Below are 14,034 nucleotides of genomic sequence, written 5' to 3'. Positions count from 1 at the left end.
AGGGGGCAATTCTCCTGCTTCCTTTGACCTCACGTCAAAGGAGCAGATCTTTCTCTTCCCATCTGCTCTGTTGACGCCATGCTGATTGACTGCTCTACAGTTAGGCTTTATTCACACATTAGTATTTTTTGATCAGTATTTCTACGCCAAAACCTGGAGGGTCTGCAAAAAACAGAACAGGTGTCAATCTTTCATTTATAGCTTTTATCTATAAGTTACACTCCTGGTTTTGGCATAAAAATACTGATGCAAAATACTGACCAAATACTGATGTATGAATAATCCCTTAGGTAGCGGTGAGCCAGCTTTCATCAGCTAGGAATTGCTCTGTCGATGTGAGGTGAAAGGAAGCAGGACAAAACAGTAGTTCTTAGCCTTATAGGATAAAAACCCAGAGTCCCGGATAACCCCCTCCAAGACATTGTACGCCGACTTCGTCAAGTGGTCAGATGTTCTTAATCATGGCATAGTATTGCAGTATTATAATTGGGTTCTTCAGGTTTTAGTAGCATAAAACTATTAGATATTCCTGGAAATATGAAAACTAGTTTTTTTGCTTGCTGTAATATACTAAGCATTTCATTGTTCTTTCATTTCCAGGGATTTCCTTGCATTGAATGTCTATGTAGCTCTTTGCTACTACAAGCTTGATTACTATGATGTGTCCCAGGAAGTCCTTGCAGTATATTTACAACAGGTTCCTGACAGCACTATCGCTCTCAATCTGAAATCATGTAACCACTTTCGTCTCTACAATGGAAAAGCAGCTGAAGTAAGGCTAACTAATATTTTTGTCTACTGACATATACAATTACAGAGGCGTTCGAGCTTAAAAAATTCCACTAGATAGAAGATGAACGTTAGATTAGTAGAAGTCCAACCACTGGGGACCTCATCATAAATCTCTACAAATGGAGGCTCTGGTCTCTCATTCCCTGGCGGTCTACACATGCATCAAGGAGGAGTTGGAGTAGAATGGTGGCTGAGCATGTCCGCCGCTGATCTAGTCTATGGGAAGCCGCCTGTGTGCTGTGTTACCAGCCAGCAGTCCCACCAATTGAATAGTCATCACTTGTGCAGTAAAAAAATGAATTGGAATAGTCCTGTAAGTTGCAGTTATTGACCTTCCTGACAGCCCCATTTTTCCAATCTGACACATTATCTTATGTGGTAATAACTTAGGAATCCTTTTTCCTATCGCAGTGACCAAAAAAGTGAGAACATTTTGCAAATTGCACTCAGGGGCCTGATCTACAGCTGTGGTGACTATTGGGGTGTTTTCCAGCAGTTAGTGCTCAGTGAATGTTGTAGGGTGAAAATTGCAGTGTGTGCCATGATAGTGCAGAATACATGGACAGAATTCACACCGTAAATTGTTCTGCAGGTTATCCAAAACTTAGCGATTGACGACCCATCTCAATATTTGAGTAACACAGCAGCCAGAATGAAATCGAGCACAGCAGCACCATCCATTGCTTGGGTGGCCACTGCCGAGTACTACAGTACATTCACTCCATGGGGAGCTAACGAGCAGTACTCGTCTTCGGCCACTAAGCAGTGTATGGGGCTCCTGTGTTTCGCCTGCACAACTCTTAGTTCTGGTCACTGCCAGAGCAGTTTTATCTGACCTATGGGTGTTCCAGATGTCAGACCCCACCGACCTCCATGATTAATGGCTTATCCTTTGGATATTAAATAAGTCCTGGAGAACCTCCTTAAGTGTTTGTTTTTTTTATTTTATTTAAGTGGGTTACCCCTCTGTAGCAATACCATACATGTTATCATTAACTGTGGCTTGAACACACTGCAGGACACAGAGGTGGGGGGGCATTTAGCAATGAGTCCGCAGTTTCATTGGATTTTGGGAGTCATGTCACTTTTCTAGCATGTTAGAAAAATATACAGCCTTACCGTCACCAAATCAGATTACCAATACACCTAGCAGGATGCAGCAGACCCCTATGATAAAGACGGGGGCAGCAGAGGTGCAAAATACAGATGAACAACCACTCACAAACCTACCAATTTATAGAGGGGGTGGCTGCCTAGTATTTAAAATGCACAGATGAGACTTGCAAAGGGCGCCAGTCACACAGGTACGTGTAATGCACACTGTCTGGCTTACACTGATTATGGCCATACTATTAGATCAGGAGGGCTGCCCAGCACTATATAAGTGCACCCCATAGAACAGTACACCCCATTACCCCCACCCAACAATAAATGGCCTGGCTGCATCTTGCATAAAGATGGAAAATAATGTATAAGATAGATAAATTCATAGCATGAGGTATTGGTCAATATTTTAGCCAAGATAAGTAAGCATGCAACCCACGTCTTTTTCTGTGATGTTTTTTTAAATATTGTCCTATGTTAGCAGTGTTTAATTTTACTGTTAGGACTCGCAAGTACAGTATGTGGACCCTTGATGTGGATTGCGAGCTTACGTATTTTGGCCAAAATATCGACCAATACATCATGTAATGTATTTTATCTTATACATTATTTTACATCTTTATGCAGGCATGCCTGTTAGTGTTGGTTGGGTGTACTGTCCTGTGGGGTGCACTTATATAGTGCTGGGCAGCCCTCCTGACCTAATAGTATGGGCATCATCAATAGACTGTAAGCCAAACAGTGTGCATTACACGTACCTGTGTGACTGGCGCCCTATGCAAGTCTCATCTGTGGGCATGTTTAATACTAGGCTGCCACCCCCTCCATGAATTGTTGGGTTAGTGAGCGGCTGTCGCATCAGTATTTTGCACCTGTGCTGCCCCCTTCTTTATCATGGAGGCCTGCTGCATTCTGCTAGTGCATTTGTAATCTGATTTGGTGTTGGTAAGGCTGTATCTTTTTCTGTGCTGTTTTTTGAAATATTGCCCTATTTTAGCAGTTTTCTAGCATGTTTGTGTTACTAGGGCATCACTGTGGGTCAGTGGTTAGCACTGTTGCTTTCCTTCGCTGGGTCCTGCGTTCAGATCCCACCAAAGACAATATCTGCAAGGAATTTGTATGTTCTCCTTGTGTTTGTGTGGGTTTCCTCCAGGAATTCCAGTTTCCTCCTACAGTCCAAAGACATACTAATAGGGAATTTAGATTGTGAGCCCTGATGGGGACAGTTCCGATGATGTCTGTAAAGCGCTGTGGAATTAATAGTGCTATATAAGTGAGTAAAATAAATACCAGTAACCTGGAAAACTTCTATTTTTCCATTGACAGATGACAATTCAGTTTGGGGGCATATTTTTTGTGGGTTAAGGTGAAGCTTTTGTTGCTACCATTTGGGGTGCATAACCCAAAAAATCAGAATAAAAAGAAATTTTAAGAAGACAGAGTGAACAAAAAAAAAACAATAATTCACAAATTATTTCTATTTATTTCTATTTTTTTGTTACACAATAAGTGTAAGTAGTAAGACAACTTTGTTCTTCGGGTCAATACGATTACATTGATACCAAAGTTCTGTAGGTTTTTTATTAGAGATTAAGGATTACTGCCTCTTACCTGATGGAGTCCACAGCTCTTCTTTTGATTAACCGGACTGGCACGACGTCATTGTGACACACATGTGAAGTCGCACCAGGCTGGCTAATCAAAAGAAGAGCCAGGGTCGCCGTCAGGTAAGACGCCTCCCTGTGGCCTCCCTCTCCCATTCCACCGGCCACAGATCACTGTAATGGCAGATGGAACGGAACATGGAAATTGGTTCTCACAAATTCTATTATCTACTATTTGCTACTTTTGCACTCTAAAAACTATTTTTTACAGCAAATAATTAGTTTTTTGTGCATCCACACACACTAGCAACTATAATTTTCATATTTTTTGTTGACTGAGCTGCTAACAAGGTTATCAATGAGATCAGAGCTGTGTCATTACATCTCCTACAGTGAGAAAACCTGCTCTAAGCTTTGGTGGGGGCGTGCTCTGATTGGTCAGCATCATACAGGGGAAGAAGTACACACCCCAGGGAAAACTGTCTGATAACACCCACTTGGACTTAAAGAAAATTAACTCATTAGAGGCCAAATAGTTTGATTGTTAATATCTCTGCGGCGGAGAGGTGGAATTAAAAAGCAAAGACATTATTCCACTGTGCAGCCATGATTACATTCTGTGTCCAGTTCAACATGAGAAAATTTGGTGAAAGGGCCTTTTTAAGCACAGATGCAAATTGCTCAAGAATTTTATATTTAATTATTACAAGTGAGACAGTATAGCGGGTTTACTCATCTAAGGCCCTTCCCAACATGGCCAGTTTTCACTTACACGTTTTCCTTTATTCCTCCCATTCTTCCAAGAGCCATAACATTTTTATTTTTCTGTCCACAGAGACGTATGAGTTCTGTTTTTTTGCAGGACGAGTTGTATTTTCATTCATTTTACCACATAATGTACTGGAAAACAGAAAAAAAGCAAGTGTGGTTAAATTGTCCAAAAAATGCAATTCTGACATTGTTTTTTGGGAATTATTTTTACGCTGTACACTGTATGATTAAATTGACCTGACAACATGATTCTCCCAGGTCAGTACAATTACAGAGATACCAAACTTGTTTATTTATTTAATTTATCATTTTAGTGAAAAAAAAATTGTCATGTTGTCGCAAACAAAAGAAAAAAAAGCAACTTTGATGTTTTTCATTTTTTTTCTGTTTACAGCGTTTTTCTGATCAGGTTACCTAATTTTATATTTTGCTAGATCTTACTTTTATGGACATGGCAATCCCACGTGTACTTTTTTTTTTATATCTTTATTTTTATTTGAGGAAAATAGGGGTGATTCAAAGTTAGTAAAAATCACTGTCTCCTTTGAAGCCCAGCCAAAGGCTTGTTTTCAATGGAGTTCTGTGATGGCAGGCATGGAGGTCTTCAACAGACCCCTGGCTGTCATAGCAACTTATCAGCGCCCGTTGCAGGGCAGCCGAAGGACACAAGGAATGAACGCCCCCGTGCTGGTGCGCTGTTAATGCCGCTGTCAGAGATTGACAGTGGCATTTAGCAGGTTGACAGTCCGGGGACAGACCTCCGCTCCACTCGCGGCTGTTAGAGGCAGATTCTGGTTGTGACACGTAGCCATTATCTGCCAAGTATAGGGTAGTGCCATGCTGTGAGCCCGCACCATATACCAACTCCATGCACCCACTCCCGATTTGCTCTGTACATATATGGCGGATGTCGAAAAGGGGTGAATATATCAACACAACCTGTAGTCAAATATTGCACCTTTTTACAGAGGATATTTCCTTTTTTTTCTGTTACAGGCTGAATTGAAAAGTTTAATGGACAATACATTATCTTCCTTTGAATTTGCCAAGGAGCTGATTAAACACAACCTTGTAAGTAGTTTTCACGTGGAGTCTTTCTTTCTGTTAAATTACATCATTTTACATCAAAAATTAACCAGCTGTTTTGTCAGGTGGTGTTTCGTGCCGGAGAGGGGGCCCTGCAGGTACTTCCACCCTTGGTTGATGTTATTCCGGAGGCACGATTAAACTTGGTTATTTATTATCTCAGGCAAGGTAAAAATATGTTAACTTAGTGGGCTTTATGTTCTTTTTATTCTGGTTTATATTGAAGTGAAGTGTTCAGTTTCAGAGACGAGTATACATGTGGCTCATGATTGAGCATATTCCTTTTCAACAAATGTGGTGGGTAAGGGTTTGTGAACTCCTGAATTCTTGTGTAGAAACCTTTTTTCTCACCAATATCTATACAAGTAGGTAGATAACTGGGTTTCAATTGCATCATTTTCTTCATTTTTAGATGACGTCCAAGAAGCTTTTAATTTAATTAAAGACCTGGAACCAACTACCCCACAGGTATAAATAAGTGAATTCAAGATTCTTTGGAGAGTAGACTGAAAAAGGCTCTTCTTCTTTTCCTATCAACTGACTTTGCATCTGACCTAATGATATCAAAAAGGTTATTTCCTAATTATGACCAAACTGAATGTAATATCACAAGTTTGAATTGTTATAAGAGTTTTCTAGGTTTAACTGTGGTATCGAACAATGGATGACACTTTCATCCACGCTTCTTTACTTCTTCATGACTGAGCTACAATAGCATCCACAGCTACCCAGAGATGTCCGGGCATAGGTATTTGATGACCTGTCTGCAGGATGGGGGTGTCTGGGCATAGGTATTTGATGACCTGTCTGCAGGATGGTGGTGTCCGGGCATAGGTATTTGATGACCTGTCTGCAGGATGGGGGTGTCCGGGCATAGGTATTTGAAGACCTATCTGCAGGATGGGGGTGTCCGGGCATAGGTATTTGATGACCTGTCTGCAGGATGGGGGTGTCTGGGCATAGTTATTTGATGACCTGTCTGCAGGATGGGGGTCTCCGGGCATAGGTATTTGATGACCTGTCTGCAGGATGGGGGTGTCCAGGCATAGGTATTTGATGACCTCTCTGCAAGATGGGGGTCTCCGGGCATAGGTATTTGATGACCTGTCTGCAGGATGGGGGTGTCCGGTCTTAGATATTTGATGACCTGTTTGCAGGATGGGGGTGTCCGGGTATAGGTATTTGATGACCTGTCTGCAGGATGGGGGTGTCCGGGCATATGTATTTGATGACATGTCTGCAGGATGGGGGTGTCCGGGCATAGGTATTTGAAGACCTGTCTGCAGGATGGGGGTGTCTGGGCATAGGTATTTAAAGGCCTGTCTGCAGGATGGGGGTGTCCGGGCATAGGTATTTGATGACATGTCTGCAGGATAGGGGTGTCCGGGCATAGGTATTTGAAGACCTATCTGCAGGATGGGGGTGTCCGGGCATAGGTATTTGATGACCTGTCTGCAGGATGGGGGTGTCTGGGCATAGTTATTTGATGACCTGTCTGCAGGATGGGGGTCTCCGGGCATAGGTATTTGATGACCTCTCTGCAAGATGGGGGTGTCCGAGCATAGGTATTTGATGACCTGTCTGCAGGATGGGGGTGTCCGGGCTTAGATATTTGATGACCTGTCTGCAGGATGGGGGTGTCCGGGTATAGGTATTTGATGACCTGTCTGCAGGATGGGGGTGTCCGGGCATAGGTATTTGATGACCTGTCTGCAGGATGGGGGTGTCTGGGCATAGGTATTTGATGACCTGTCTGCAGGATGGGGGTGTCTGGGCATAGGTATTTGATGACCTGTCTGCAGGATGGGGGTGTCCAGGCATAGGTATTTGATGACCTCTCTGCAGGATGGGGGTGTCCAGGCATATGTATTTGAAGACCTGTCTGCAGGATGGGGGTGTCTGGGCATAGGTATTTAAAGGCCTGTCTGCAGGATGGGGGTGTCCGGGCATAGGTATTTGATGACATGTCTGCAGGATAGGGGTGTCCGGGCATAGGTATTTGAAGACCTATCTGCAGGATGGGGGTGTCCGGGCATAGGTATTTGATGACCTGTCTGCAGGATGGGGGTGTCTGGGCATAGTTATTTGATGACCTGTCTGCAGGATGGGGGTCTCCGGGCATAGGTATTTGATGACCTGTCTGCAGGATGGTGGTGTCCGGGCTTATATATTTGATGACCTGTCTGCAGGATGGGGGTGTCCGGATATAGGTATTTGATGACCTGTCTGCAGGATGGGGGTGTCCGGGCATAGGTATTTGAAGACCTGTCTGCAGGATGGGGGTGTCTGGGCATAGGTATTTGATGACCTGTCTGCAGGATGGGGGTGTCCGGGCATAGGTATTTGATGACCTGTCTGCAGGATGGGGGTGTCTGGGCATAGGTATTTGATGACCTGTCTGCAGGATGGTGGTGTCTGGGCATAGGTATTTGATGACCTGTCTGCAGGATGGGGGTGTCTGGGCATAGGTATTTGATGACCTGTCTGCAGGATGGGGGTGTCCAGGCATAGGTATTTGATGACCTCTCTGCAAGATGGGGGTGTCCGGGCATAGGTATGTGATGACCTTTCTGCAGGATGGGGGTGTCCGAGCATAGGTATTTGATGACCTGTCTGCAGGATGGGGGTGTCCGGGCTTAGATATTTGATGACCTGTCTGCAGGATGGGGGTGTCCGGGTATAGGTATTTGATGACCTGTCTGCAGGATGGGGGTGTCCGGGCATAGGTATTTGATGACCTGTCTGCAGGATGGGGGTGTCCGGGCATAGGTATTTGAAGACCTGTCTGCAGGATGGGGGTGTCTGGGCATAGGTATTTGAAGACCTGTCTGCAGGATGGGGGTGTCTGGGCATAGGTATTTGATGACCTGTCTGCAGGATGGGGGTGTCCGGGCATAGGTATTTGATGACCTGTCTGCAGGATGGGGGTGTCTGGGCAGAGGTATTTGATGACCTGTCTGCAGGATGGGGGTGTCTGGGCATAGGTATTTGATGACCTGTCTGCAGGATGGCGGTGTCTGGGCATAGGTATTTGATGACCTGTCTGCAGGATGGGGGTGTCCGGGCTTAGGTATTTGAAGACCTGTCTGCAGGATGGGGGTGTCTGGGCATAGTTATTTGATGACCTGTCTGCAGGATGGGGGTGTCCGGGCATAGGTATTTGATGACCTCTCTGCAAGATGGGGGTGTCCGGGCATAGGTATTTGATGACCTTTCTGCAGGATGGGGGTGTCCGAGCATAGGTATTTGATGACCTGTCTGCAGGATGGGGGTGTCCGGGCATAGGTATTTGATGACCTGTCTGCAGGATGGGGGTGTCTGGGCATAGGTATTTGATGACCTCTCTGCAAGATGGGGGTGTCCGGGCATAGGTATTTGATGACCTGTCTACAGGATGGGGGTGTCTGGGCATAGGTATTTGATGACCTGTCTGCAGGATGGGGGTGTCCGGGCATAGGTATTTGATGACCTGTCTACAAGATGGGGGGTGTCTGGACAAAGGTATTTGATGACCTGTCTACAGGATGGGGGTGTCTGGGCATGGCTATTTGATGACCTGTCTACAAGATAGGGGGTGTCTGGACATAGATATTTGATGACCTATTTTCAGGATGGGGATGTCCGGGCATAGGTATTTGATGACCTATTTTCAGGATGGGGATGTCCGGGCATAGGTATTTGATGACCTGTCTGCAGGATGGGGGTGTCCGGGCATAGGTATTTGATGACCTGTCTGCAGGATGAGGGTGTCCGGGCATAGGTATTTGAAGACCTGTCTGCAGGATGGGGGTGTCTGGGCATAGGTATTTGATGACCTGTCTGCAGGATGGGGGTGTCCGGGCATAGGTATTTGATGACCTCTCTGCAAGATGGGGGTGTCCGGGCATAGGTATTTGAAGACCTGTCTGCAGGATGGGGGTGTCTGGGCATAGGTATTTGAAGACCTGTCTGCAGGATGGGGGTGTCTGGGCATAGGTATTTGATGACCTGTCTGCAGGATGAGGGTGTCCGGGCATAGGTATTTGAAGACCTGTCTGCAGGATGGGGGTGTCTGGGCATAGGTATTTGATGACCTGTCTGCAGGATGGGGGTGTCCGGGCATAGGTATTTGATGACCTGTCTGCAGGATGGGGGTGTCCGGGCATAGGTATTTGATGACCTCTCTGCAAGATGGGGGTGTCCGGGCATAGGTATTTGATGACCTGTCTACAGGATGGGGGTGTCTGGGCATAGGTATTTGATGACCTTTCTGCAGGATGGGGGTGTCCGAGCATAGGTATTTGATGACCTGTCTGCAGGATGGGGGTGTCCGGGCATAGGTATTTGATGACCTGTCTGCAGGATAGGGGTGTCCGGGCATAGGTATTTGATGACCTGTCTACAGGATGGGGGTGTCTGGGCATAGGTATTTGATGACCTGTCTGCAGGATGGGGGTGTCCGGGCATAGGTATTTGATGACCTGTCTACAGGATGGGGGTGTCTGGGCATAGGTATTTGATGACCTGTCTGCAGGATGAGGGTGTCCGGGCATAGGTATTTGATGACCTGTCTACAGGATGGGGGTGTCTGGGCATAGGTATTTGATGACCTGTCTGCAGGATGGGGGTGTCCGGGCATAGGTATTTGATGACCTGTCTACAAGATGGGGGGTGTCTGGGCATAGGTATTTGATGACTTGTCTACAGGATGGGGGTGTCTGGGCATAGGTATTTGATGACCTGTCTACAAGATAGGGGGTGTCTGGACATAGATATTTGATGACCTATTTTCAGGATGGGGATGTCCGGGCATAGGTATTTGATGACTTATCTACAGGATAGGTCATCAGTAGCAGATTGATGTTGGTCTGACAGCTGCTGCCCCCATTGATAAGCTGATTTTGCAGCAGCTAGAAATAAACAGTTCCATTCAAAGTGAAGCGAATGCCGCCAGCTACTGCAGCATGGTGTATGCTCCTCTGAATAGAACTTAGCTGTACTGGCGGAAGCCAGAAACCGCTGGCAGTGACCGTAACACTTGGATCGTAGCTGTACTCAAAAGCTCCAATCAAAGTGTTTGCATCCAGCCGAAGCAAAACAACAGCTGATCAGTTGGGACAGCAGCTGTTGGACCCCCACCAATTCTGCTATTGATGACCTAAGCCTGCAGATAGGTCATCAAATACCTATTCCCCGACAACCCCTTTAAGCTGTGTGCTGTCAGGCTCCACTGATTAAACATTCATGGTATATCCTAAGCTTTAGCCATCATTATGCCACTTTCAAAAAATGTCAGCTGTGGTTTGCATTATTTTACCATTGTGATATGCACAGATAATTTTTATATTACGCATCATTGTAAGACTGAAAGAGAAAAATAATCAGTTTGAAATAATTCTACAAGAACCAATAATCCTGCTGTTTGTATTACACAGGAATACATCCTCAAGGGTGTGGTCAATGCAGCACTAGGTCAAGACTTGGGCTCGGTGAGTTCAATCCATGTACAATATTGCTTTTATACCCATTATAGTTATTTTTTCTGCCTTCTAGAAATTTGAAGGTGCCCTAAATGACTTTGTACTTGTAAATTTTACAGTGATATTTGTAAAATCCTTGGGATATTTTATCCAATACAGCCCCACAAATTAGTTACTAAGTCACTTTTTAAAGGGGTTTGCACCGTGTATCATTATTTAGCTGATGTGTTGGAGACAGGATTAAGTGATGCTTTTTAATATAGAAATATTGTTAGTGCTGCCTTCCTCACAGAATACACAGCTCTGCTGTTCTCAAAATGTAGCAGAGCTCAGAAAGCTAATCCCGCCCACACCACAGCTTTCTGTGTTCATTGTATATTGACAATAAGCTGTTAATCAGTGCTGTGGGCGGAGTTAATCCACTTGGCGGCTGTAGTCTGGCAGTGATAATTTCCTGCTGATAAAACACTCATTGTATTGAAACTGCACACAATCTAATAAGTGACACCATACTGAAATCATTGTCTTTCTCCCTGCCTCATGCTGCTCAGATTACATAGCAAAAATCTGCTGGCAGATTCCCTTTAATATTTACATAATAGTAGATGCCACAAAATCTTGTTCGCAACACATTGTTAAAAGAAAAATAAAGTGGACACCCTATTTAATGCTTGTTTGTTTTTTTAATGAATACCGTTATTTTAGGCCTGCTGATGAAATATTGTAGTTATTTTTGGATCATATGCATGTGTATTGAGCATTTTTGTATAAATTCCTAACATTATGTGATTGTTTCTTGTTCACACCTAGAGAGACCATCTAAAAATTGCTCAACAGTTCTTTCAGCTTGTTGGTGGATCAGCCAGTGAATGTGGTAAGTATTGTAAATTATAATTTTTATTCAAGATCATAACATAGAAATGTAAAACATATGAGGCAAGCATTTTTAAATGTGAGATCTACCTTCCCGTCACTCTTGAATTTGGCCCTACCACAATAGATACCGTATATACTTATGTATAAGCCGACCCGAATATAAGCTGAGGCACCTAATTTTACCACAAAAAACTAGGAAAACTTATTGACTCTAGTATTAGCCTGGGGTGGGAAATGCAGCAGCTACTTGTAAATTACCCCATCCTGGTATGCATGGCCACTCTCATCACCAGTCCTGGTATGCATGGCCACCCTCATCCCCAATCCAGGTATGCATGGACACCCTCATCCCCAATCCAGGTATGCATGGCCACCCTCATCCCCAATCCAGGTATGCATGGCCACCCTCATCCCCAATCCAGGTATGCATGGCCACCCTCATCCCCAATCCTGGTATGCATGGCCACCCTCATCCCCAATCCAGGTATGCATGGCCACCCTCATCCCCAATCCAGGTATGCTTGGCCACCCTCATCCCCAATCCAGGTATGCATGGCCACCCTCATCCCCAATCCAGGTGTGCATGGCCACCCTCATCCCCAATCCTGGTATGCATGGCCATCCTCATCCCCAATACTGGTATGCATGGCCATCCTCATCCCCAATCCTGGTATGCATGACCATCCTCATCCCCAATCCTGGTATGCACGGCCCCCTCATCCCCAATACTGGTATACATGGCCCCCCATCACTGCACACATGAAAAAAATAAACACTCCTACTTACCTTCCTTCCCTCTGCTGCAGCGCTGCGTCACTGCCATGTTCCCTCAGACGCTAAGGTGAGCTGCGGGGATATTCACTCCTCTCCATGCTGAGACTATGGGCGTGGAGAAGAGTGAATATTAATTTTCTTTAATAGAGCACACTGTCAGCAGCGGCCGCATTTCCTGCTGCGGCTCAGCGATCCTGTGTGCCCGCTACTAGAGAGAATGAATATTCACTCTTCTCCACGCCCATGGGAGTGGAGAGGAGTGAATATTCATACTCTCTAATAGCGGGCACAGAGGATTGCTGAGCCGCAGCAGGAAGCCTGCCACTGATACTGCGCGTGCTATTAAAGAAAGTTAATTTTCACTCTTCTCTACTCCAATGGCCGTGGAGAAGAGTGAATATTCATTTCCTTTAGCAGCAGGCACACGAGGTTGCTGCAGCCGCCGGCTACTACGTGTGCACCGCTCCTCCACCGCCGCAATCCCCCGACCACCTTCCACAGCCGGAATGTAAGTATATACTCGAGTATAAGCCAAGCTGGGCTTTTTCAGCATAAAAAAATGTGCTGAAAAAGACGGCTTATACACAAGTATATATGGTATATATATCTACATCTATCTATCTAATGTGTTTTTGTACCTTTAAATAATACACATACAGTCATGCTGTCATCACATAGTGACAAGTAATACCATTATATACCCTGTTTCCCCAAAAATAAGCCTCAGCATGATTTTACAAGTATACTTGAAATACAGTGACGAACAAAAGTTTTGCATTTTTTTAAAAAGTGTGATTGCTTCTGTCTGGTTATTGTGACACCATTTCCCTGATGATAAATTGAAAGTGCGTGAAGTTGTCATCATACAAGACCTCAATTTTAACCAAAATGCTTTTGAATATAGGTATGGTCATTTAATTAAAGAAAACTGACCGCCAAAGGTTTTGCATATACTATTTATTGACACAACATAGAGAGTAATTCATTGCTTACAATGCCATAACTTAGTATTTTGTAGCATAACTTCTTGCTTTAATTACTGCACTACACTGACAGGGCAATGAAGCCACTAGGGTATTCAAGACATCTTGAGGGATCTTGCTCCATTCCATTTGCAAATCTGCAAACATGTCATCGTTACTGCTATGGGTACAGGCCCCAACCTGGCCCCACTAGCTCGTCCCAAAGGTGCTCTATAGGGTGTAAATCAGGTGATTGGCTTGGCTATTGCAACAGGCAAACATTTTTTTGCTAATCAATTTTTGACTTAATTGGACGTGTGCTTAGGATCATTGTCTGGCTGGAATTTCCATCCCCTGCCTACTTTGGTTTTACCACGTGGCAGCATTACATTCTCCAGTATATCCTTGTACATGGTAGCATTCATATTTTCATCAATTCTGTGCAGAGGGCCATTGGCAGATGCAGAAAAGCAGCCCCAAACCATGACATTGCGACTACCATGTTTCACTGTAGATGTTTGGTACCTTACATTATTACGTTTTCCAATTGGGCGGTATATATAGTGCTTGCCAACACTACCAAAGAGATTGAACTTGGATTCATCC

At 44.7% G+C, this 14,034-nt stretch overlaps 1 protein-coding gene across 1 annotated transcript in view; it reads left to right on the top strand.

Moving 5' to 3' along the window:
- IFT56 (intraflagellar transport 56) overlaps window positions 1-14,034 on the top strand; it is a 118,680-nt gene that overhangs the window by 60,188 nt on the left and 44,458 nt on the right. The window contains 6 exon segments of the mRNA XM_073644174.1: window positions 601-772; window positions 5,268-5,342; window positions 5,423-5,525; window positions 5,770-5,825; window positions 10,772-10,825; window positions 11,627-11,690. Of these exon segments, the coding sequence (XP_073500275.1) occupies window positions 601-772; window positions 5,268-5,342; window positions 5,423-5,525; window positions 5,770-5,825; window positions 10,772-10,825; window positions 11,627-11,690 (524 nt within the window).

Source organism: Phyllobates terribilis, unplaced genomic scaffold, assembly GCF_046119375.1.
Source record: "Phyllobates terribilis strain yellow unplaced genomic scaffold, ASM4611937v1 Scaffold_8__6_contigs__length_399053987, whole genome shotgun sequence".
NCBI classification, from domain to species: domain Eukaryota; kingdom Metazoa; phylum Chordata; class Amphibia; order Anura; family Dendrobatidae; genus Phyllobates; species Phyllobates terribilis.
Note: the sequence above shows the minus strand (reverse complement) of the source record. Positions and strands in the feature narration are given on the sequence as shown.